Source organism: Trachurus japonicus, chromosome 23 (assembly GCF_045865225.1).
Source record: "Trachurus japonicus isolate A0001 chromosome 23, Traja_1.0".
NCBI lineage: Eukaryota > Metazoa > Chordata > Actinopteri > Carangiformes > Carangidae > Trachurus > Trachurus japonicus.
In genome coordinates this window covers 1,012,444-1,035,000 of record NC_140929.1, presented here as the reverse complement: position 1 = coordinate 1,035,000, position 22,557 = coordinate 1,012,444, and the positions used below count along the sequence as shown (strand labels likewise).

General features: G+C 39.7%; 2 protein-coding genes across 2 annotated transcripts; one reads left to right on the top strand and one right to left on the bottom strand.

Annotated features, from left to right (window-relative positions):
* Positions 1 to 10,215: 10,215 nt before the first annotated feature.
* Positions 10,216 to 13,508, top strand: sco2 (synthesis of cytochrome C oxidase 2). The gene is made up of 3 exons (XM_085769419.1): positions 10,216 to 10,344; positions 11,300 to 11,717; positions 13,202 to 13,508. Exons 1-3 carry the CDS (start codon positions 10,217 to 10,219, stop codon positions 13,454 to 13,456), a joined length of 801 nt encoding a protein of 266 aa, XP_085625545.1. The 5' UTR covers position 10,216; the 3' UTR covers positions 13,457 to 13,508.
* Positions 13,509 to 15,774: 2,266 nt separating this feature from the next.
* crebl2 (cAMP responsive element binding protein-like 2) lies at positions 15,775 to 21,127 on the bottom strand. Its single transcript, XM_085769418.1, has 3 exons — positions 20,893 to 21,127; positions 19,701 to 19,898; positions 15,775 to 17,319 (listed from the first exon to the last, which is right to left on the bottom strand). Exons 1-3 carry the CDS (start codon positions 20,905 to 20,907, stop codon positions 17,167 to 17,169), a joined length of 366 nt encoding a protein of 121 aa, XP_085625544.1. The 5' UTR covers positions 20,908 to 21,127; the 3' UTR covers positions 15,775 to 17,166.
* Positions 21,128 to 22,557: the final 1,430 nt, after the last annotated feature.

Below are 22,557 nucleotides of genomic sequence, written 5' to 3'. Positions count from 1 at the left end.
CTCCGTCATCTTCACGGTGCAGGTTGTTGTGATTCTCAGAGAAGTCGGAGCAGATTATTTTACTTCGACTTCACCGAGTCAGATGGTGCGTTTAAGGAAATCCGTAACTCGTGTTTTTCCGACCTGTTATGCATGAAAGTCACTGGAACAGCCGTTAAATCCGTAACTTCCCAGATCGATGTAGCTCCTCCCAGTCCCGACCTCTGACCTCACAAACAGAAACAGAACTATTACAGCCCGGTCTCGCTCTAACACCGTCCTGACAGACAGCGATGCGACAACGACAGCGACGCGAGCGAGGAAAAGTGATCAGAATGCGTTACTTTTCAATCAGCCTGTCCTGACGCTGCCAGCGATGTCGCTCAACCCTGAAATTGTCTCTATCTGGACGTCATTTCGTGGCGATGTCCCGCCGCTAAACACTTCTTATTGGTTGGAAAGTCCACGCTGCTTCCTGTCGACAAGCTAGTTATCAGAGAGAGGAGAATATGAGAGGAATAAAATTTAAAAAAAACACTCAAAGATGTGAAAAACAGCAACCAGGAATCTCAAAATAGCGCCGCAAGTTTGTGTAGCTACGTCCCTCGATAATTTGATTGGTTTGGATTCTGAACCAATAGAATATACTCGCGACAAAATCGTCACGCTGCATCAGGACACCATTGTGTGTTTTCGTCGGCGTTTCGCTCCTCGCTGCACGTCAGGACGAGGTGTCTTGTTGTTTATCTAACTCGCTACTCAGTCGTGAGTCCTGAACACAGCGAGAGCTGCGACTTCAGGTGGCGTTCGGTTGCAACTCTTTCACGTTGGAGGTCAGAAAGATCCGAGTTCCGACTTGTCTCGAACGCAGCACGAGCTCAGAGTCGACCATAGATATATAGACGTAGAAGCTGCATTGGGGCTTGTCAGGAATGTCTGACGGCGGCCATCTTGAGGAGGAGTTCCTCCTGAGCAGCAGTCAACAGTCAGACCGTCAGACCGTTTGACAGCTGTGAATCTGGTGAAATGCCTTTTGTGCCGCGTACGGATGTTCCCAAAAACCAAGAGACATGGAAGAACTTTTCTCAAGTAATAAGTTGTTTTATATTATAGAACTGTTCTGAACTTGTTGAATTTGATGTAGGTGAGTTATCTGACATAAATGAAACTAAGGTAACGTATCATAGGGTGGATATGTGTTACATTTAGTGCGTATACTGCTAGTTAAAGGACAATTCCAGGCGAATTCAACTCAGGGGTGTATTTTCATATCATTTTAGGTCTAAAAGAATGAATCTGAAGATTTTCAGTTTAATGTCTCCTATTTTGCGGTAGCTGCGTCTGTCCCTGCATCGCCACGGCAGCAATGAATGGGAGTGGATGTAAGTTCTGCTGTTTAGGCTGTTTCCAGCCCTCAAAGACGCATTTTTTTTCCACAGACAGCGTCAGATGGAGACTCAAACATGCAGCCAGAAGTTTATTTACTTCAAGCAAGCTGACATGTTTGTAAAACTAGATCTAATTCAAAGTCTCCCGGAGTCTCGCGCGAGCCCGAAGTTGCAGTGCTGGTGTGTTCAGGCGCAGTCGGAGCTACCGCTTGTGTCATAAACACAGGAATATCAACTCTTTACTTGCTTGAAGTGTACATTTTTTTCCACAGACAGCGTCAGGTGGCTACTCAAACATGCGCAGAGAAGTTTTTTTTACTTGAAGCAAGTAAAGAGTTGATATTCCTGTGTTTATGACACAAACGGTAGCTTTTCCCACTGCTCCTGAACACACCGAGCACGGCAACTGGGTCTCCGGGAGACTTTGAATTAGATCTAGTTTTACAAACATGTCGACTTGTTGAAGTAAATAAACTTCTCGGTGCATGTTTGAGTCTCCATCTGACGCTGTCTGTGGCTTTGAGGGATGGAAACAGCCTAAACAGCAGAACTTACATCCACTCCCATTCATTGCTGCCGTGGCGACGCAGGGACAGACGCAACTACCGCAAAACAGGAGACATTAAACTGAAAATCTTCAGATTCATTCTTTTAGACCTAAAATGATATGAAAATACACCCCTGAGTTGAATTCGCCTGGAATTGTCCTTTAATATAACAATAGCTTGTTATTTTGTTGGCTGTATGTCTAGGCTATAGGCTTATCAGCTGTTTCCCCCGGCTGTGGTAGTTGTGAGTTTGTGGTTGCCATGGTGATGAGGCCGACGAGTGAGTGTAAACCACTGTAGGCTACCTATATAACTGTGCTAGGCCATATTAAATCAGTTTCATGGCACTGACATTAACCCTATAGGCCTAACTGCTAAGGTGAGTTATGTAGCTGAGTTGTAGTAGCTTCAGTGACAGACCTCTACTGCCTCTGGAGATACAGGAAGTCAAAGTTAGACACCGACGATCCGTTCCAATGGGCAGCAGCGGCAGAGGCAGAGGCATCTACGTATATATATCTATGAGAGTCGACACCATGATGACATCACACAGGAAGTCCCTGCTGCTGCTGCTGCTACGTGCTACATGCTAACGTGGCTAAAGAGCTCGAGCTGCTCCTTTAAACTGAGACAGAGAGAGAGAGAGAGAGTGACCTTCCTCCTCTGACGGTGAAACACTCACACACACACACACAGGTCTCCATGTCCTTCATCATCATCATCATCATCATCACCATCATCATCACCATCACCATCACCATCATCGCCACGGTAACACAAACCCTCTGGATGAGTAAATACCTGGTGCTGAGTGTTGATGCTGCTGCTGCTCTGACTGGAGCTGCTGCTGTTGTCCTGTATCCCTCCTCCTCTTCCTCCTCCTCCTCCTCTTCCTCTTCCTCCTCCTCCTCTTCCTCCTCAGCACCAGTTTCCTCCGTGCGATGCAGAGCGACGTCACTTGATGCTGCAGACGAACACACACCGTGATGACGTGAACACAGGGAACAGCTTTAACCCTTTAACAGCAACTCACTCACTCACAGGAGATGAACGTCTCAACATCTGCTGCTCTGATCTGTGGTTAATCTGTTAGATTTTTATTATTATTTATTATTATTCATGTTATTTTTCTTTATTTATTTGACCTTCTGTCTTAGTCGTGTCTCATTTTTAAGTTTCAGCTTTGATTTTCTTCTTTTTTTCATCCTTTTTCTCATCGACTCTGACCTTCACTGTCCTGTAGGGAAACTGCTGTTTAAATAAAGTTTGATTGATTGACACAGACGGGTGAGTGACAGGTGATACCTGAGGATGAGCCTGCCACACACACACACACACACACACACACATACACACACACACACACACACACACCCTGCTGATAAAAATGGAGATGCAGCAGCGAACTCCTCGCGCGCCTCTCTCACCTCTGAGCGGTTGCTAGGCAACACAGTTCCTGACTGGGTAACAGGAGAGACGACGACGACGACGACGACGATGATGATGATGATGATGATGATGATGATGATGATGATGATGATGATGATGATGATGAGGGGCAGAAAATAAATAAAAACCCGAGTCTGACTTTATAACAACACACGAGACGTTCAAGGACATCAGGCTCATTAATTATTCATCCAGTGACTGTACACAAATAAACACACACACACACACACACACACACACACACACACACACACACACACACACACACACACACACACACACACACACACACACACACACACACCACATCCCAGACTCTGAGTCCAGCTGTGACCAGATGTTTTGTATCACAACCATCATTAATATTTAATAAATGTTAATGTGTCGTTTTATCAGGCTGCAACTGACGGTGAATATTGATTTGTCTGAAGATTCATTATGTCTAGTTAGTTAATAATAATTAATAAGTAGGTTTTTATATATACGAGACACAGCTGGAAAAGATTATTCTACAAATAAATACATTTCCTGAACAACACTGAACATTTATGACCTGGTTTCCATGAGTTCTTTAATAAAATATGACGTGAACGAGCAGAAAGAGAGAAAATAGACTAATAGAGAAAGAAAGACAGACAGAAAGAGAAACTGTTTTTTTTAATTATTATTAATTCAGTATCTTTCATTTTTCTATGTTAATTTGTCTTTCTTTTTTTTCTATTTTTTCTATTATGAATTTTTGTATTATCTTCTCTGAAGACCACCGCTGTTGTTGCTGTTTTTTTTGTTTTTTTTTTACATAGGGGGGGTATATTTATCAGCCTGTTTTGGCTTCTACCTAATTGTGTAAATGTTTATGCAGGTTATATAATGTGCAAATGAAAAAACTAAAACTAAACTAAAGAAAGAAAGAAAAACAGAAAGAAAAACAGGAATCAAAAGAGAGAAAGAAAGAAAGAAAGAGAAACAGAAATAAAGAAAGAAAAAGAGAAAGAAAGACAGAAATAGAAAGAAAGAAAGAAAGAAAGAAAGAAAAAGAGAAAGAAAAAGAGAAAGAAAGACAGAAAAAGAAAGAAAGAGAAAATGAAAGAAAGGACGAAAGAAAGGACGAAAGAAAGAAAGAAAGAAAGAAAGAAAGAAAGAAAGAAAGAAAGAAAGAAAGAAAGAAAGAGAAATTAATAAAGAAAGAAAGAAAGAAAGAAAGAGAGAAAGAAAAAGAAAGATGTGTCGCCCTCTCGCGGCCACTTCCGGCTTCACAGTTCAGGTCGAATCAGCTGATGAGAAACCGAGGAGGAAAACAAGTGGGTTTATAAAAGATATAAAATAATAATAATAAAGAAAGGAAGGAAGAGGAAACTCTACGTAAGTACGTCACCTGCGTCATTCACGTCAATCCTCACGGCTGCTCTTTATTTATTTTTTATTGATGTGAGTCTGTTTCCTGGTGTCGAATCAGCTGCTCTCAGGTCAGATCTTAGTAAATCACCGGTTCATGTGTTTCACAACCAACCGGCGCACAGAGGTTAGAAGATCTGGTTCACACTCAACTACATGGATCTAGAATAAGAAGAACATAAGATCATATTATTATATTATCCTCCATGCTGCTGAACTAAACTACCGCTGCTGCTGCTGCTGCTGCTGCTACTAGGCTGCAGGGACTCATCTGGACCGGGTAACGGTGAGCTAACCGTGTGTGTGTGTGTGTGTGTGTGTGTGTGTGTGTGTGTGTGTGTGTGTGTGTGTGTGTGTGTGTGTGTGTGTGTGTGTGTGTGTGTGTGTGTGTGTGCAGGGTCACATTCATTCATTCATACTTCACTGTTAGTGGGGCAGATTAGCTCAATATTTTACACCAATCGTTCACTTTGTGATAAAAGCATGAAATTTGGTGGATGTGTTGGTGAATATGTTTCAAACAAATCTGGATATTGGGCCACCTCAAAAGCGCCCCCTAGTGGCCGTGGCAGCCATTTGTTATGCGAATAAATGAATGATTAATATAAACTGCCCTTTTAATAATACCAACTGGTGATGTATTGTATATTGTTGGAAAGCCTGATTAGTCACCTTTACAACGAGGTACAGCTTGTAAGGATCGTGCATTCATGGAATGAGCAACGGGGCTAAACGTGTGGGTAGCGCACCCCAAAAATGTACATCCCCTGTGGGGCGGATTAGCTCAATAAATCACAAGAATTGTTTATTTTGTGGTAGAAGCACAACATTTGGTGGATGTGTTGGTGGATATGTTTCAAACATTTTTGGTTTTTAAGGACCCTTAAGATGTCTACTTAAGATTTTTGCTTGTTGCCCGGGTCAACTAATGTTCCATGGGGGTTTTTTGCCGGCCATTTTGAATTTATGTCCGCACGAATGGCGAAAATGCCAATTTTCATAACTCCTAAACCAGACATCATACAAAGACAAATGAACACACTTTTTCCAATAATTATGACACCAGGAATCAAATGGAAAGGTCACTGAGATGGTAAAACCATTCTTTATCAGAGAAAAAAATGAACTCTCCAATAGTGTTTTTGTAAATCAATTGGTCGCTCCAACACATATGGGTCATTCCATGAAATTGGTAACTTTTCAACTTTGAAAAGTTAAAATTTAAACTATATTTAATTGCTATTTTTTAAGTAGCCAGTAATCAAAGGAAGTTTAAAATGACAAGAAATTATGTTGTGCCATCTCAGGCTGTGGAATTTAATATTTTATTATAGTTTTAATGTTTTCCTAATCTTGTCAACCATGTTACCAACATAAACTTTACAATATACAGTATTTCTAATTAGAGATTATTGAGAATGTTTTCTATATATAGTCTATATAGTAATGGTAACAGTTGAAATTCAATTTAAAAAAAAAACATTTTTATCAAATTAATGACAACAACAGGGTTGAACTTATGGTGATGTTGGTGGTGTTATGGTAACAGGGTTGACAAGAGTAATAGATGACAGGACACACATTCTATTGTCTACACTGCAAAGGTAACAGGGTTGACAGTAACAGGGTTGACTATTTCAAGCTAATTTGCCCATTGCTAGCTGAAATAAATGCTAGCTAAAGGGCAAACTGTGTACTTTGAAAGGTAATTACCTGTAGATATCGATTATATTATGAGAAATAGAAAATTGTTTAGATTTATATGTTAAAAAGTGGTAACAGGATTGACGTTGTATGCTTGTCCCCCCCGGTCCAACCTTGAAAAAACATCAAAAATAGCACATAAGAGATGAGAGAAAGCTACTTATTACTGAGCTGTTAGCATCCTGGGTAAGAGATGATGCAAATTCCTGTCAATCATGTCAAATCTGGGATGTACCATTGTTTTTCGAGGGTTTTTTGGTTAGGCTAATAGGGTTGACATAAAATCAGGGGACACCAATAGATTGGTAAATATTTATAATAATTTATATATATTATTACCAAAAATTTCATGGAATGACCCATATAGTTTTGTTGCTCATTCCATGAATGCACAACCCTTACAAGTTGTACCTCGTTGGAAAGGTGACTAATCAGGCTTTCCATCGGTCTAAAAGACAGCACCAACCGGAATTATTAAAAGGGAGAAGTTATGGACTGAAAAAACATTTCTGAACTTTTTTTTGAGTAATTTATACTAAAATACTACACGAGAGTTCATTTTTCTCTGATAAAGAATGGTTTTTACCATCTCAGCGACCTTTCCATTTGATTCCTGGTGTCATAATTATATGAAAAAGTGTGTTCATTTGTCTTTGTATGATGTCTGGTTTAGGAGTTATGAAAATTGGCATTTTCGCCATTCGTGCGGATATAAATTCAAAATGGCCGGCAAAGAACCCCCATGGAACATTAGTTGACCCGGGCAACAAGCAAAAATCTTAAGTAGACATCTTAAGGGTCATTAAAAACCAAAAATGTTTGAAACATATTCACCAACACATCCACCAAATGTTGTGCTTCTGTCACAAAATATACAATTCTTGTGATTTATTGAGCTAATCTGCCCCACAGGGGATGCACATTTTTGGGGTGCGCTACCCACACATTTAGCCCCGTTGCTCATTCCATGAATGCACGATCCTTACAAGCTGTACCTCGTTGTAAAGGTGACTAATCAGGCTTTCCAACAATATACAATACATAACCAGTTGGTATTATTAAAAGGGCAGTTTATATTAATCATTCATTTATTCGCATAACAAATGGCTGCCACGGCCACTAGGGGGCGCTTTTGAGGTGGCCCAATATCCAGATTTGTTTGAAACATATTCACCAACACATCCACCAAATTTCATGCTTTTATCACAAAGTGAACGATTGTTTAGCTAATCCGCCCCACTATGTGTAGAGTTAATCGGCACCTATTTGGCTCAGTGCTCTGGAAGCAGGGCCGTTGCTAGGAATTCTGGGCCCCCTTAAAGAATACTAAAGTGGGCCCCTCCCTCTAACTTTTCCAGTTTTTTTTCTTAGACTACGTATGTATTATCGTTTATTATTTAACCTACTTTGTTTTGATGCTAATGCAGCATTACACTGCAAAAACTCAAGTATCTTACCAAGAATATTTGTCTTATTTCTAGTCAAAATGTCATTTCTAGTCAAAACAAATCTCATTCTACTTAAAATAAGACTCATCACATTAAAAGTAGCTTGTTTTTAGACACTTTTTACTTCTTTCAAGCAGATTTTCACTTGAAATAAGTAGAAAAAAATCTGATAGTGGAGCAAGTTTTTCTTTCTTATTACGAGCACAAAAAACATGTTTTCACTGGCAGATTTTTCTACTTATTTCAAGTGAAAATGATCTAAAAACAAGTTATTTTTTAGGTGATGAGTCTTATTTTAAGTGGAAAGAGATTAGTTTTGACTAGAAATGAGACATTTTGACAAGAAATAAGACAAATATTCTTGGAAAGATGTTGAGTTTTTACAGTGTACTATGAGTATTAGTCAGGGTCTTACGCAGAATAATTCAGTCATACAAAGATCAGACTACTGGGGTTTTTTATGGGCCCCACTGGGCGCTGGGCCCCTAGAGTTATCATCACCTTTCTCCCCTAGACAACGGCCCTGTGTGGAAGGAAGTGCTTCATGCACCTCGTCTCATCTCATCATCATTGGGGGGACCGGGGATGGTTTTAACACTTGTTGTCTCAGCTCCTCTAACCTGCAGAGAGTTCATGGTTGAGCTCTCACATTTAGACACAGAGTTTCCTCATTAGTCCTCTACAAATATACAACATATATATACCTATACAAATAGCAGTGCCCTAAACTTCTGAAACTATATACTATACTATTGTACCTACTATATTTTGGTTTCGTTGTGTTCTCGACCCATCCTAGCACAACTCCATCAAGAAACCCTGTCCTGGTCTTGCAGCATTGTTGCATCTTCATCCATTTTATCCATCCATAAACAGTCTTTTTTCTTTTTTTTTCCTTTGTCATAGTAGTGTCATGTTAATTGTCTCTCTTTGTAGTTTTTTTGTCTGTTGGTTTCTGTTGGATACATGTGTGTTTTTCCTGTTTTATGAATCATGTTGTCATGTCCTTGTGTTTATTTTAATGGCTTTTAACACCTGGTCAGGAGGACTACAATCTGAAACTAACCGTTGGCTAACACTGGCACTTTTACATTTTATTATGTCCATTAATGTGCACTGTCCTCCTTAAATAAATAAATAAAATAAATCACAGAATTCACTATTTGATGTCAAATGCAAGGCGTGCCACTGTTCCAACCTGCCCCACTACCAGGGGAGGTTGGAACAGTGAGATTAAAAACTAAAAGCTGAGACTAAACCACAAAAAAACATGCATCTATGTCAGTTAAAGCATCTTCCTGTGGTTCAGTCTGAACAGAAATAACTCACCACTGACGGCTAAATGAAGAACAGTGACAGTGGTGCAGGTCCTAACATTAGAAAGGTTTCCATTCATACATGTTCATCATTCACTGGTATTATCAGAATATGTTCTTAAATGTCTTTAAAGGGATAGTTCACCCATCCTCCGTGGCTTCTCTGAGTTACAGGGGGTCTCGGCGTAGCAGTGCATGTCCATATGACGGTTGAGAATGGATACCAACTGTCTTCGTAACAAAAAGACACACCAAAAAACATCCAGATACCTCCATGCTGCTCGTATGTAATGTCCCTCTTGTATTGAAGCCCCGGCATGAGAAATTGTTCAGAAAAAAATTTAATAAGTCTATATTTTAAGCTCGTTTTGTAGCAGAAGCTCCCAGTGTTGCTCTTCCTGGTCCGTCCAAATCTCTCTCGATTTGCATTGACACCGGTGCAAATCTCGCGGACGCAGAGATTTGCAAACCTTCTTAAGAAATGTTTTTTTCTTAAAGGGACAATGAGGAGTTTTGTTAAAGTGAAGTGTTTCCACACTACATTTATGAGCCTCCGCACCGTGAAATTCTTTGACCGGCGCAAGACAGACTCATGTTTTCATTCATCAAGAATTAAAGTCAGAGGTTGGAAGACGATCACATACCGTCGTAGTTCCCACCATAAACGGAGATTCGGCGGTGTTATTCTCATGACTCGCCACGAAACCGAAAGTAAAGAAACGCTGGTCGGCTCGCCCAGCATTTCCACCACCACTAATAATAACAAAATAACGATAGAGACAAAACCATAGATTTATAGAAAATGGACCATTAACAAGTGGTAACGGAGATTCATCCACATTAATATCAGACTTTTTTATAACCAGATAGAAACTCCTCGTTGTCCCTTTAAGGAGGTTTTGTGAATCTGGTGCCAGGTCCTGACTGGTCCCTGTCTGGTCCCTGCCTCTGTCTCTCTGACCTCTGACCTCTGACCTCAGCAGGTGATGATGATGATGATGTCGTGGCTGCGTCTCGTTGGAGGACGAAGGCTCCTGACGTGTCCATCGTCCTCAGAGTCGGTTCTGGTCCGGTTCTGTGGACGTCTCCCTCCTCCTCGTCCTCAGCAGCTGCTCCTGTCTCAGAAACGGTCCTCGTCTTCTTTCTTTCCTTCTACCCCCTTTCTTCTCTCTTTTTACCTACTTTTTATTTCTTTCTCTCTGTCTCTTTCTACTGTTCTTTCTTTCCTTCTACCCCCTTTCTCTGTCTTTTTACCTACTTTTTCTTTCTTTCTCGCTATCTCTTTGTTTGTTTCTTTCTACCCCCTTTCTCTGTCTTTTTCTTTCTTTCTTTCTACCCCCATTCTTCTGTCTTTTTACTTACTTTTTCTTTCTTTCTCTCTGTCTCTTTCTACTGTTCTTTCCCCCCTTTCTCTGTCTTTTTTTCTTTCTCTCTGTCTCTTTCTACTGTTCTTTCCCCCCTTTCACTGTCTTTTTTTCTTTCTCTCTGTCTCTTTCTACTGTTCTTTCTTTCTTACTACCCCCTTTCTCTGTCTTTTTCTTTCTTTCTTCCCCCACTCTTCTGTCTTTTTACTCACTTTTTTCCTTTTTTCTTTCTACCCCCATTCTTCTGTCCTTTTACTTACTTTTTCTTTCTTTCTCTCTGTCTCTTTCTACTGTTCTTTCTTTCTCACTACCCTCTTTCTCTGTCTTTTTTCTTTCTTTCTCTCTGTCTCCTTCTACTGTTCTTTCTTTCTTACTACCCCCTTTCTCTGTCTTTTTCTTTCTTTCTTTCTTTCTTTCTTTCTTTTTTCTTTCTTTCTTTCTACCCCCATTCTTCTGTCTTTTTACTTACTTTTTTCCTTTTTTCTTTCTTTCTACCCCCTTTCTCTGTCTTTTTCCTTCTTTCTTTCTTTCTACCCCCATTCTTCTGTCTTTTTACTTTCTTTCTACCCCTCTCTCTATGTAAATGCAAAGATTTACATATAAAAAAATGAACATGTATGAATGTAAAATGTAAAAACAAGAGGTGTATCTCATTCAGCCAGTGTACTACTGTGATCCCACACTGATTTGAACATTTGAAAATTCCAGGTCTTCGTCCTCGTCCTCTGACTCGTCGGCGCGGTTGAAGCTGCGGACGCGGCTGCTGGTGACGCTGCTGTTCGGCGGCGGCGTCCTGTCCGCGTGGCTCTTCGTGTACTCGGAGAAGCAGCAGCGGCTCCGGGAGCAGCGGCTGCAGCAGCTGCAGCGCGCCGCTCTGGGCCGCGGGGACTTCCGGCTGCTGGACCACGGCGGCCGGCGGCGGACCAAGAGAGACTTCCTGGGCCGCTGGGTGCTGCTGTACTTCGGCTTCACCCACTGCCCCGACATCTGCCCCGAGGAGCTGGACAAGCTGAGCGCCGTGGTGACGCAGCTGGACCGAGACGCCGCGCTGCCGCTCGTCCAGCCGCTCTTCATCACCGTCGACCCGGAGCGAGACGACGCCGCCGCGCTGGAGCGATACGTCAAGGTATCAATCAATCAACCAACCAACCATTCTGTGTGAACAAGGTCGGTTCAGTTGGTCCAACTCTGATCCAACACTTTTCTTTCTTTCTTTCTTTCTTTCTTTCTACCCTGTTTCTCTGTCTTTTCTTTCTTTCTTACTACCCCTCTCTCTGTCTTTCTGACCGCGACGACGCTGGCGCGATACGTCAAGGTCGGTTCTGTTGGTCAGACTTTGATACAACTCTCTTTCCTTCTCTCTTTCTACACCTCCCTCTGTCTTTCTTTCTTTCTACACCCATTCTTCTGACCGACCTTCGATACGTCAAGGTCGGTTCAGTTGAAACAACTCTGATCCAACATCCAACACTCTTTCTTTCTTTCTTTCTTTCTACCCCTCCCTCTTCTTTCCATCTACCCTGTTTCTTTCTTTCTTTCTTTCTTTCTTTCTACCTCTCTCTCTCTTTCTTACTTTCTTTCTTTCCATCTACCCTGTTTCTGTCTTTTTCTTTCTTTCTTTCTTTCCATCTACCCTCTTTCTTTCTTTCTTTCCATCTACCCTGTTTCTCTGTCTTTTCTTTCTTTCTTTCTTTCCATCTACCCTGTTTCTGTCTTTTTCTTTCTTTCCTTCTTTCTTTCTTTTCTTTCTTTCTACCACTCTGTCTCTTTCTACTGTTCTTTCTTTCTCTCTATCTCTTTCTTTGTTTCTTTCGTTCTACCCTGTTTCTCTGTCTTTTTACTTCTTTCTTTCTTTCCATCTACCCTGTTTCTGTCTTTTTCTTTCTTTCTTTCTACCTCCTTTGTCTTTTTACTTCTTTCTTTCTTTCTACCCCTCTCTCTCTCTGTCTCTTTCTACTGTTGTCTTTTTCTTTCTTTCTACCCCCTTTGTCTTTTTACTTCTTTCTTTCTTTCTACCCCTCTCTCTGTCTCTTTCTACTGTTCTTTCTTTCTATCTCTTTCTTTCTACCCCCTTTCTCTGTCTTTTTACTTCTTTCTTTCTTTCCATCTACCCTGTTTCTGTCTTTTTCTTTCTTTCTTTCTACCTCCTTTGTCTTTTTACTAATTTCTTTCTTTCTACCCCTCTCTCTCTGTCTCTTTCTACTGTTCTTTCTTTCTTTCTTACTACCCCTCTGCCTTTTTACTTACTTTTTTCTTTCTCTCTATCTATTTCTTTCTTTCTTTCTTTCTTACTACCCCCTTTCTCTGTCTTTCTTTCTTTCTTTCTTTCTTTCTTTCTTTCTTTCTTTCTTTCTTTCTTTCTTTCTCTCTCTCTGTCTCTTTCTTTTTCTTTCTTTCTTACTACTCTCTTTCTCCATCTTTCTTTCTTTCTATTTCTTTCTACCCCTCTCTCTATGTGAATGCAAATATTTACGTATAAAAATCGTGTAGTACTATGATCCAACACTGATTTTGAGTCAATTGATCACATGACCTGTTAGCTATTGAGCTAAAATGCTAATATTCGGGCTACATAATAACCTGTATAAATTAAATGAATAATAATTGCAGGACTTCCACCCCCGTCTGATCGGGCTGACCGGCACGGCGGAGGAGGTGAAGGAGGCGGGGCGCGACTACCGGGTGTACGCGGCCGCGGGGCCGAAGGACGAGGACGGCGACTACATCGTGGACCACACGGTGCTCATCTACCTGATCAGTCCGGACGGGCTCTTCCTGGACTACTACAACAGAACCAAGGACCAGGCCCAGATCGCAGACAGCGTCCGCAGACACATGCAGACCTACGTCACACCGCCGCTCTGACCTCTGACCTCTGGAGGAACTCACCGGACTGGACTGAGACCTTTAATAAACATTATAAAACCTAAAGGTGAAATCCGGCGATCTGATTGGTTGTTAACCGTGGTATAATGAGCATATACCACGGCTACTATTCTAAAGCCTTATCACAGCGTAGGCTATCACTCCGCCTCAGGCACGTATGACTGGTATGAATGGAAGTTGTTGTCATGTATCCATGACAACGGACTGTTGCAGTCCGTAGCAAAAGACAGCTGATGTTTTTACGATGTAAAAAAACGGACTAAAGTAGTGTAATTGACATGTTTAAGGTGAACTTTGACCTCCAGAGGGTTAACAATGGTAGAGGGGACTGAGCAGTGACAGAGCTACTTGGAGCTAACGTCTGGAGAGGTGGGACTATTTTTTTTCACAGTGAGGCTATTTTATTGGATAATATGTATTTCTGTTTGAATAAAACTACATGAAATTGATTGCGTATCCCTCTTTTATATTGCCTTTATTGGTAACCGTTTTATAAAAGCAATATATCACTCCAGTCCGTGGTATGCTCATTATACCACGGCTAAGGGGCGTTGTTCCAAAAAGAGACACCAAAAAACATCCAAATACCTCCATGCTGCTCGTCTGTAATGTCCCTCTTTTATTGAAGCCCCGAAATTCTAAATTGTCCTGAAAAAAATTAAATAAGTCTATATTTCAAGCTTGTTTTGTAGCGGAAGCTTCTCGAAGCTCTTCTTCCCGGTTCGTCCAAATTGGTTGATGAGAGAAGCAATGTTGTTGTTGTTAAAAGTGAAAATGGGCGGGCTCGCGAAGGTGCGATGACGCAAATTTACACAAAATATCGCATATCTCGCGTTTGTTTGGGCGTCAAAACTCGAGCGAGAAAAAAGCGTTCCTCGTGTTAGGTGGGAACCCCCTTGTAGGTGTTCCCACCAAACACGATGAAATAAACGAAGACACGATGGTCCCGTCGCCCAAAAAAAAGCGTGTGTATTGCGTCGCAAAAAAAAAGCACGTGTACCCAGTCGCCCTGTGCGAATTTGCGCCCTTATCGCGTCTTTGCGTTACGGCCGCGGACGTAACGAATAAACGACACGTGACGGTGAGAAGGAACAACATAGAACAGGACCAGTGTGGCGTTGTTTCCTCTTTCCACCGACTGCTCCACTCTCTCTTATTGACACCTAACTACTGTTATTGGTGCGTTGAGCCCAGAGAATTGTGGGATTTGTAGTTTTTGAACGATCGCAGGTTGTGATCTTTCTTTTTTGTGATTTTCCCGGTTCACACATGTATTTTTTTTAGGGGCACATGCGAGTGAAATGCTCGCCCACGGTGGACATGAGAACATTTAAGACCTGTCTAAAATTATTTAAGACTTTAAAGCTCCAGTTGGTAAGTTGACGAAAGTGAAAGTAAACTCCGCGACTTGGTCGGAAATTTCAAGACAATACTCCGTCAGGTCCCTTTATGAACCTCTGCCAAGCGCCCCCCACACACACAGACACACACAAAGTAGCCATAAACGCACCCACAGAGAAAAAAAAAAAAAAAAAGAAAAAGATGTACCGTATCCATAGCACGACGTGTAGGAGCGGCGATTGGCTGCTCCTCCTGCTCCCTCTACCTGACTGGTGGAGAATCGTCGGGCGCGGTGGATTTTGGCAAATACGATTACAGGCTGTAGGTGGAGCCAGAGGAGTTGGATTTTGTCCTAAATTACTCATTTAATGTCTGACCATCAGAATATAGTGACAGTTCCAGCAAATATGACTGAATAATTGTTACCAACTGAAGCTTTAACACAATAATTCAACAAATTTAAGACATTTTAAGGCCTAAAATTTAGATTTTCTAATTTTAGACTTTTTAAGACCCCGTGGTCTTAGAAATAAGAAATTTACTCTTACTTACTCTTACTTTTACTTAAATTAAACTTAAGTACCTTTAAAAGCAAGTACTTTTTTACTCTTACTGGAGTAACATGTCGACTGAGCTACTTTTACTTGTAACAGAGTAAATTTTGACCAGTAGTATTTGTACTCTTACTCAAGTACTGGGGTCGAGTACTCTGTCCATCTCTGATTACGAGAATAAAGTCGTACATTTCCTACGAGAAAGAATTCATAACATTACGAGAGTAAAGTCATAAATTTACGACTTTATTCTCGAAGTTCGTGATTTTTTTATTTGTCAATGTGGCCCTAATACTCCGTCGTACTGTCTAAACTAAAGGCACATCCCATAAAATATTTTGTTGTTTTCACCTGTAACAGTGTGTGTGTGTGTGTGTTGTTGCTAAGCGACAGGAGGCTCAGTCACAGTCAAACAGACTTTTATTGAGTTGATTGTAGCTGTGAAGCTTCAAAGTGCTGCCAGATTAACAAAGTGCTCAAACTAAAACTAAAACTAAAACTAAAATGTTACAGGAGCTTCAGTTTGGTCCGAAAACAACTAACAAACAAGTAAACACACAAAAAAACACACAAACAAACAAACAAACAGTGTCTTTTCTATACAACAGTAAAAAGCTGCAGCTGCTCAACGTTCCTGTACAAAAATACATCCCACTCTTCATCACTGTACATTCTCATCATCATCATCGTCACGCTACAACTTTATTTATTTATTTATTTATCTGTCAGATTGGACGACGTGAAGCTGTGAACATCTGGAGCAACGGTCCAGATGTTGACGTGGAGCTCAGTCATGTGACCGTTACATCATCAACGGTCAAACAGACGAAGGCTTCAGAAACTATGAAGTGCTAATTAAACAGAGTCTCCTGGTTCAATAAAGATTTGAATTCAAACTGAGACTGAAGGATGGAGAACTGTCTAGAAATAATCAATAAACTCAACCAATTGTGTTTTTAAAAAAAATTAAAATTCTACTTTTTTGCGTTTTTGAAGCAAAGAAAAACGTGTTTCTGTTTCTGTGAGTTCCTGTTCTCAGGCGGCTGAACTACGGAAGCCCAGAGGGAACACGGACAAACAGGAATCAATCTGCTTCAGGGATGTCACGATTATACATTTTCTTTGTACGATTATTGTTAGAGAAATAATCACGGTGTTACGATTATCACGATTATTATTATTATTATATTAATTAATTTCACAACACTGTGAATGTGTAAAATCAAATATAGTCAAAATATAATTTACATTACTCATTGTTTACACAAAATATTTCAAGTATCTATTAATATATGACCAATTATTAATCCCCCAGGGGAAGTGTTTGAAATATTCAGGTCATAAACTGTTATCTATACCAAATGTTTACATTTATTTTAATCATTTTTTGTTTTGTTTTGCTTTTTTTTTTCATTAAAAATGACACACTAACATTTAAATTCCTACCAATTCAATGTTACGTTAGGTAAATGGACCAGTATCTGAGCATTTACCTTTATTTTGGCGCTCATCTGCCGATATGGTTCCAAGTGACGGTATTTAGGAATCTTTACGATTAATTAATTGTGGCGTTTAATACTGCGATTAATTGTGAAAACAAGTAATTGTGACATCCCTAATCTGCTTCTGGTTTTTTTTTAACTGAGGGAAACTCTGCAGAGCTGCACGCACGACAAAGTGTTAGTAAAGAAACGACTGTGAATGAAACATGTGAAAGATAATAACAGATTATTCTCCTCCTCTTCTTCCTCCTCCTCTTTCTTCCTCCTCCTCCTCCTCCTCTTCTCCTCCTCTCTAACTCTGTCCGTTGCTGCTGATGCTGTTGTTCTTGCTGTTCTTGGTCTTGGTGCTGCTGCCGCTCGGGGGCTTCTGCTCGTCGCCGGTCAGCAGAGCTTTGATCTCCGAGGGGATCTTCCCCTGATCCATGGCCGAGCACCACTGTTTGTACTGCAAGGCAAGACAAGGCAGTTTTATTAGTATAGCATCGTTTTTACCACCAGTTTGTCTCAAAGGGCTTTTACATCCCATCATAACAACATCCTCTGTCCTTAGACCCTCACATCCACTGAGGAAAAACTCCATGGAAAACCCTTTTAACAGGGAAAACCAGGAGAAAGCTCAGGGTGAGCAACAGAGGAGGGATCATCACCCAGGACAGAGATGTTGTTACACACAAGAAAACTGTTTACAGTTTATGACACAGAATGTGAGAAATATGGAAATGTTAGCAGGAGTTGATGAAGGCAGTCTAAGCACGGAAACAACACAACACAACACAACACAACACAACACAACACACAGAAACACACTCAGTTACTACGTATTTATGTATATTTATAGATTTTACTATACAGCCTCTTTTTAATTTATTACTGGTTCTTTTTTATCAGTCAGAGCCACAGAAACGTCATTTCATTCATGCATTCACAGCAAGGTTCAATGAATGACAAGTAAAGTCTATCTATCATTCTCTGTTTGTCTGTCTGTCTGTCTGTCTGTCTATCTATCTATCTATCTGTCTATCTATCTATCTATCGTTCTATCTATCTATCGTTCTATCGTTCTATCTATCTATCTATCTATCGTTTTTTCTATCTATCTATCTATCTATCTCTCTATCTATCTATCTATCTATCTATCTATCTATCTATCTATCGTTCTATCTATCTATCTATCTATCTATCGTTCTTTCTATCTATCTACCTATCTATCTATCTATCTATCTATCTATCGTTCTATCTATCTATCGTTCTATCTGTCTATCTATCTATCTACCTATCTATCATTCTATCTATCTATCTATCTATCTATCTATCGTTCTATCTATCTATCCATCTATCGTTCTATCTGTCTGTCTGTCTGTCTGTCTGTCTGTCTATCTATCTGTCTGTCTATCTATCTATCTATCTATCTATCTATCTATCTATCTATCTATCTATCTATCTATCTATCTATCTATCTATCTGTCTATCTATCTGTCCATCTATCTATCTATCTATCTATCTATCTATCTATCTATCTATCTATCTATCGAGGAGAAACCTCATTTACAATCGAGCCGAGACAAAACACAAATACCTAAATTAAGAAGTAAAAGTGACAGAGATAAAGTGCAAACAGAGAAGTCTGGTTAACAACAGCAGCAGTTGGAGGTAAAATAAGATTATGGATTATGGAGCAGTGATGGATTTAAATTGTCGATCTCAGTACAACAAAATATAGTTATATATTTATATTTATATTAATATTAATATTAATATTTCAGTGTGTTCACTCTGACTTGTTTTTCTCTGCTCTTTGCTTTAATATTTCCACTCTGCAGCTCTTATGTAACCAAACCTCCCCCTCGGGGTCAATAAAGTTTTCTGGTTCTGGATCGGTGGATTCTCACACACACACTCTCTCTCTCACACACTCACACACACTGAACCAGACGATCACCAGTTTAACTTCATCTGAACTGTTGCTGATTCACTTTAATGTAAATGATTCTGTGTCGTGTTTGTTTTTACAGATGTAGAATCTATGTAACTTCATCTGTTGTAATTATTATTTCAGGATCTTTGTTCTTCTGTGTTTCTGTTTTTAGTAAATATGATCGATATTATTTGGTCTTCAAACATCAAACTGACTCTAAAGTTCAGTTTCTTTAACTTTTCTTCCCTGTTCCAGCTGAAACCTTTCTGTCTGCTGCAGTTTGGTTTAGTGTCTTAGTGTCCTAATGTTTGTCGTCGTTACCAATTTCGCTTCATACCACATCATAGTTTTCACTAAAGATGAAATCAAGTATGGAAATATAAAATAAAATAAATTCTACTTTTATATCTTAAATATGTCTTTTTAATGTAACATACTGTATTTTTTATGTAGGCCTAATGTTAAACCCAGCACTTTTAACCTTTTACACGCACCTTTTATCCACATTTTTATTATGGTGTTTTAATACACTATGTGTTTTTAACTTTTTATGTATTCTACTTCAGTGTTTCGTGATCTCCATGGTCATGTATTTTCTCTTTGCTGCTGCTTGTGACATTTTAAATTTCCCCTTGGGGATTAAATAAAATATTCTCTCTATCTATCTATCTATCTATCTATCTATCTATCTATCTATCTATCTATCTATCTATCTATCTATCTATCTATCTATCCAAATGAAGTATTCACACCTCCTCATCTTTGGAGAAGAAAAATGCAGAGAAACTTAACCCTGCTGAAAACCCCCAGCTCTCCCCCATTTATCTATTTATTTTACTTTAACTTTTCCCCAATTTTTTCTTCTTTATTCTTTCTTTCATGTTAAACAGTCGTGTTGTAGTGACATTTACCATCTCCAGCTCCTCCCTCAGGGCGCAGATGGCTCTCTCCTTGCTGGACACCAGCTCCTCCAGATACTGGTACCTCAGCTTCTTCCTGGCTCTGCACTCCCGGGCGCTCTGCCGGCTGCGCTCCAGTTTGGCCTTCAGGTCGATCTTAGCAGGTTTACGTCCACGTTTGCCCGGTTTCTTCACTTTACCAGCCACCATCTGACAAACGGAGCAGAAACATGTTCAACACAGAGAGGAGAGATGGAGTGAGTTTATAGACTTTTGGTCTGGTCTCTCCTCCTCTGTGTTGATTTCCTTCATAAATACAATGAAATTTTAGTTTTAGTTTTGATTATATTCACATGAATTGGCCAATCATCTCTCTCAATGCAAGGTAGATACACACCTATGGAATTCTTTACCATCAGAATTTAAATCCCAAACAGAACTAAAGAGGTTTAATGTGAACATTCATTTCTCACAAGTTATTGTCAATGCAACAGCACTTTACCTATGTTTAATGTTAAACTTAACTCGTGTTTTAATCTGTAATTTACAACTATAACTGTGTGTATGTATTCATGGTAGTTATTTATTGTATTACTCACTGTATTTGTATCGTTGCATGTTTTAATGTATTCAGTATATTCTATTTTATTCCAAAGCCTGACCAGAAACAAAGACTAGAGCTAGACGTCTTGTATGCACCTGTGACAATGTTGTATGTATCGCACCTGTTAATTAAACATTAAAATTAAATGACAGGTTAGTTCTGTACAAAGAGACTGAGCAGCGACCTGATGCAATACACACATAAGTTATTTATGAGCTACCTGTTACCATGTTTTCTGTCTGTTTGAATCTATAAACTTCTTAAAAACCAGTTTGTATCTGATGTTAATGTTCACAGTGGGAGAGTAAAACACTCTCAGTCTTTACAGATTAAATTAAAACCCTTTAAATCTCCCAGGACTCATCAGGAACCTGAATCCACGGCGCTGCTAGCATTAGCCACCGTTAGCTTCAGCTTTTCTACAGCTCAGACCAGTTAACGGCAGCGGAAACCCGTTAACAACCCGTTAATAACCAGTTATAGACTTATTATTAACCAGTTAACGTTACAACCAGGGGTTAGTTGGGCTGTGACCGACAGGGAACAGCTGGCTGCGGGTGAAGTGCAGTTAGCCTCCGTTAGCCTCCGTTAGCTTCTCACCTTGTTATCGTCCATTGTTGGTCAGTGCTAACGTGCTAGCAGGTAGCAGCCGTTGGCCGCAGGGAGCTAACAGCTAACAGCTAACAGGCAGTTTCACACGAACTCTCTCCGACACCAACAAACCGAGTTAAAGTGAATCAAACTCTCATTAACACCGATAATTAACGCGACGCTGCTGCTGCTGCTTCGCTTTGTTTACATCGTGTTTCCTCGTGACGTAACGCGCTTACGTCAGATATATTCGCCCTTTTTTTGTCTTCAACAAAACTTTATTGGTTAAATGAAGTTGACAATGAACAAAAGTGCATAAACAGGGAACAAAATACACAAAATATAATAAACATCACCTTGTTGCGTCGTTTTTTTTCACATTACAAACCTTATTTTTCACTAGCTGATGTAAATTTAACTCTGTAAACAGAATAAATGTTTTATTAATTCATAGTTTGGTCAAACTTTGTAAAATATTTGCCTTGAATCTCATGAAAATTACTTATTTTGATCCTAAAAGTATAATTTTTTTTTACGTATCGTGTTTCCTCGTGACGTACACTTACGTCAGATATATTCGCCTTTTTCAAACCTTTAGGCTTATTGGTTAAAAGGAAGTTGACAATGAATATAGTAAGTAAACAGGAGGGTTCATTTCAACTGTTCAATGTTTTATATTTGACTTGTATTTCTGGGAAATTGCTTTTTTCTTCTTCTTATTTTTAAGATTTTACTCAATTTCTGATCAATTCAGATGTGTACAGTGTGAATAATAAATATAATCTGGATTTCCCATAGTTGAGATATTGGTCATGCTTACAGGCGTCGTTCACCTGACAGAACAATAACTTCTGTTTTTTACTGACCTCTTCACTTTATCTCTCTCTTCCACTTCTGCCTAAACTTCTCACTTCTCCCTCTGACGTTGAACCGACACGTCGACCAGAGAAACAACACAACTGATGACGTGACCACTCAGTCTGAAAGAGTTTGTTTTCAAAGTCTCATTGTTTTTATTAACTTTTATTTAACTCATCCACTCAATATCTCTTCTAACTTTGACCAAAAAAAGGGAAACTTTTATTTTGGTTTCTCCCAAAATGTGATTTAAAAGTGGATTTCTTTTTAAACTTTCACTTTCATTAGGGCTATCTTTGTCTGGTAAATATTTTGACCTAATCACATTTATTTTTTTGCTGCCAACTGATCTTTGATATTGTGTAAGTACTTTTTTAGTTGTGTCTCATGACTTTGGCTGAAACAAAGAAAAACTCTGTTCTGAATGTGGTTTGTGACTCTAAACTCTCTTGTTGACTTTCTACGATTAAAAACAACAGTTTCTCTTTGGCTGATTTAAGATAAAACGTATATAAAAAACCTGTGAGTGTGTAAATAAAAGCTTCCTGTTTTATTCCAATAGAGAATAAGAGTCCTGTGGTCTGATAATGAACCTGCTCTGATTCTGAACAGTTGTTGCTGTGTTTTCTGTGGACGGTGGTGAGTTCAGGGACCTCGGAGCTTTGATCGTCGTGTCGCTCACATTCATCAGTCTGAGGTAACCATGCGTGCTAATTGCTCCAGTATGAAAAACTTTTCCCTTCTGCCTTCATCTCGTCCATTGTCCTGGACTGGACCTGCAGCTCACGGTCGTGTCGCTGCCGCTGTCGCTGCAGC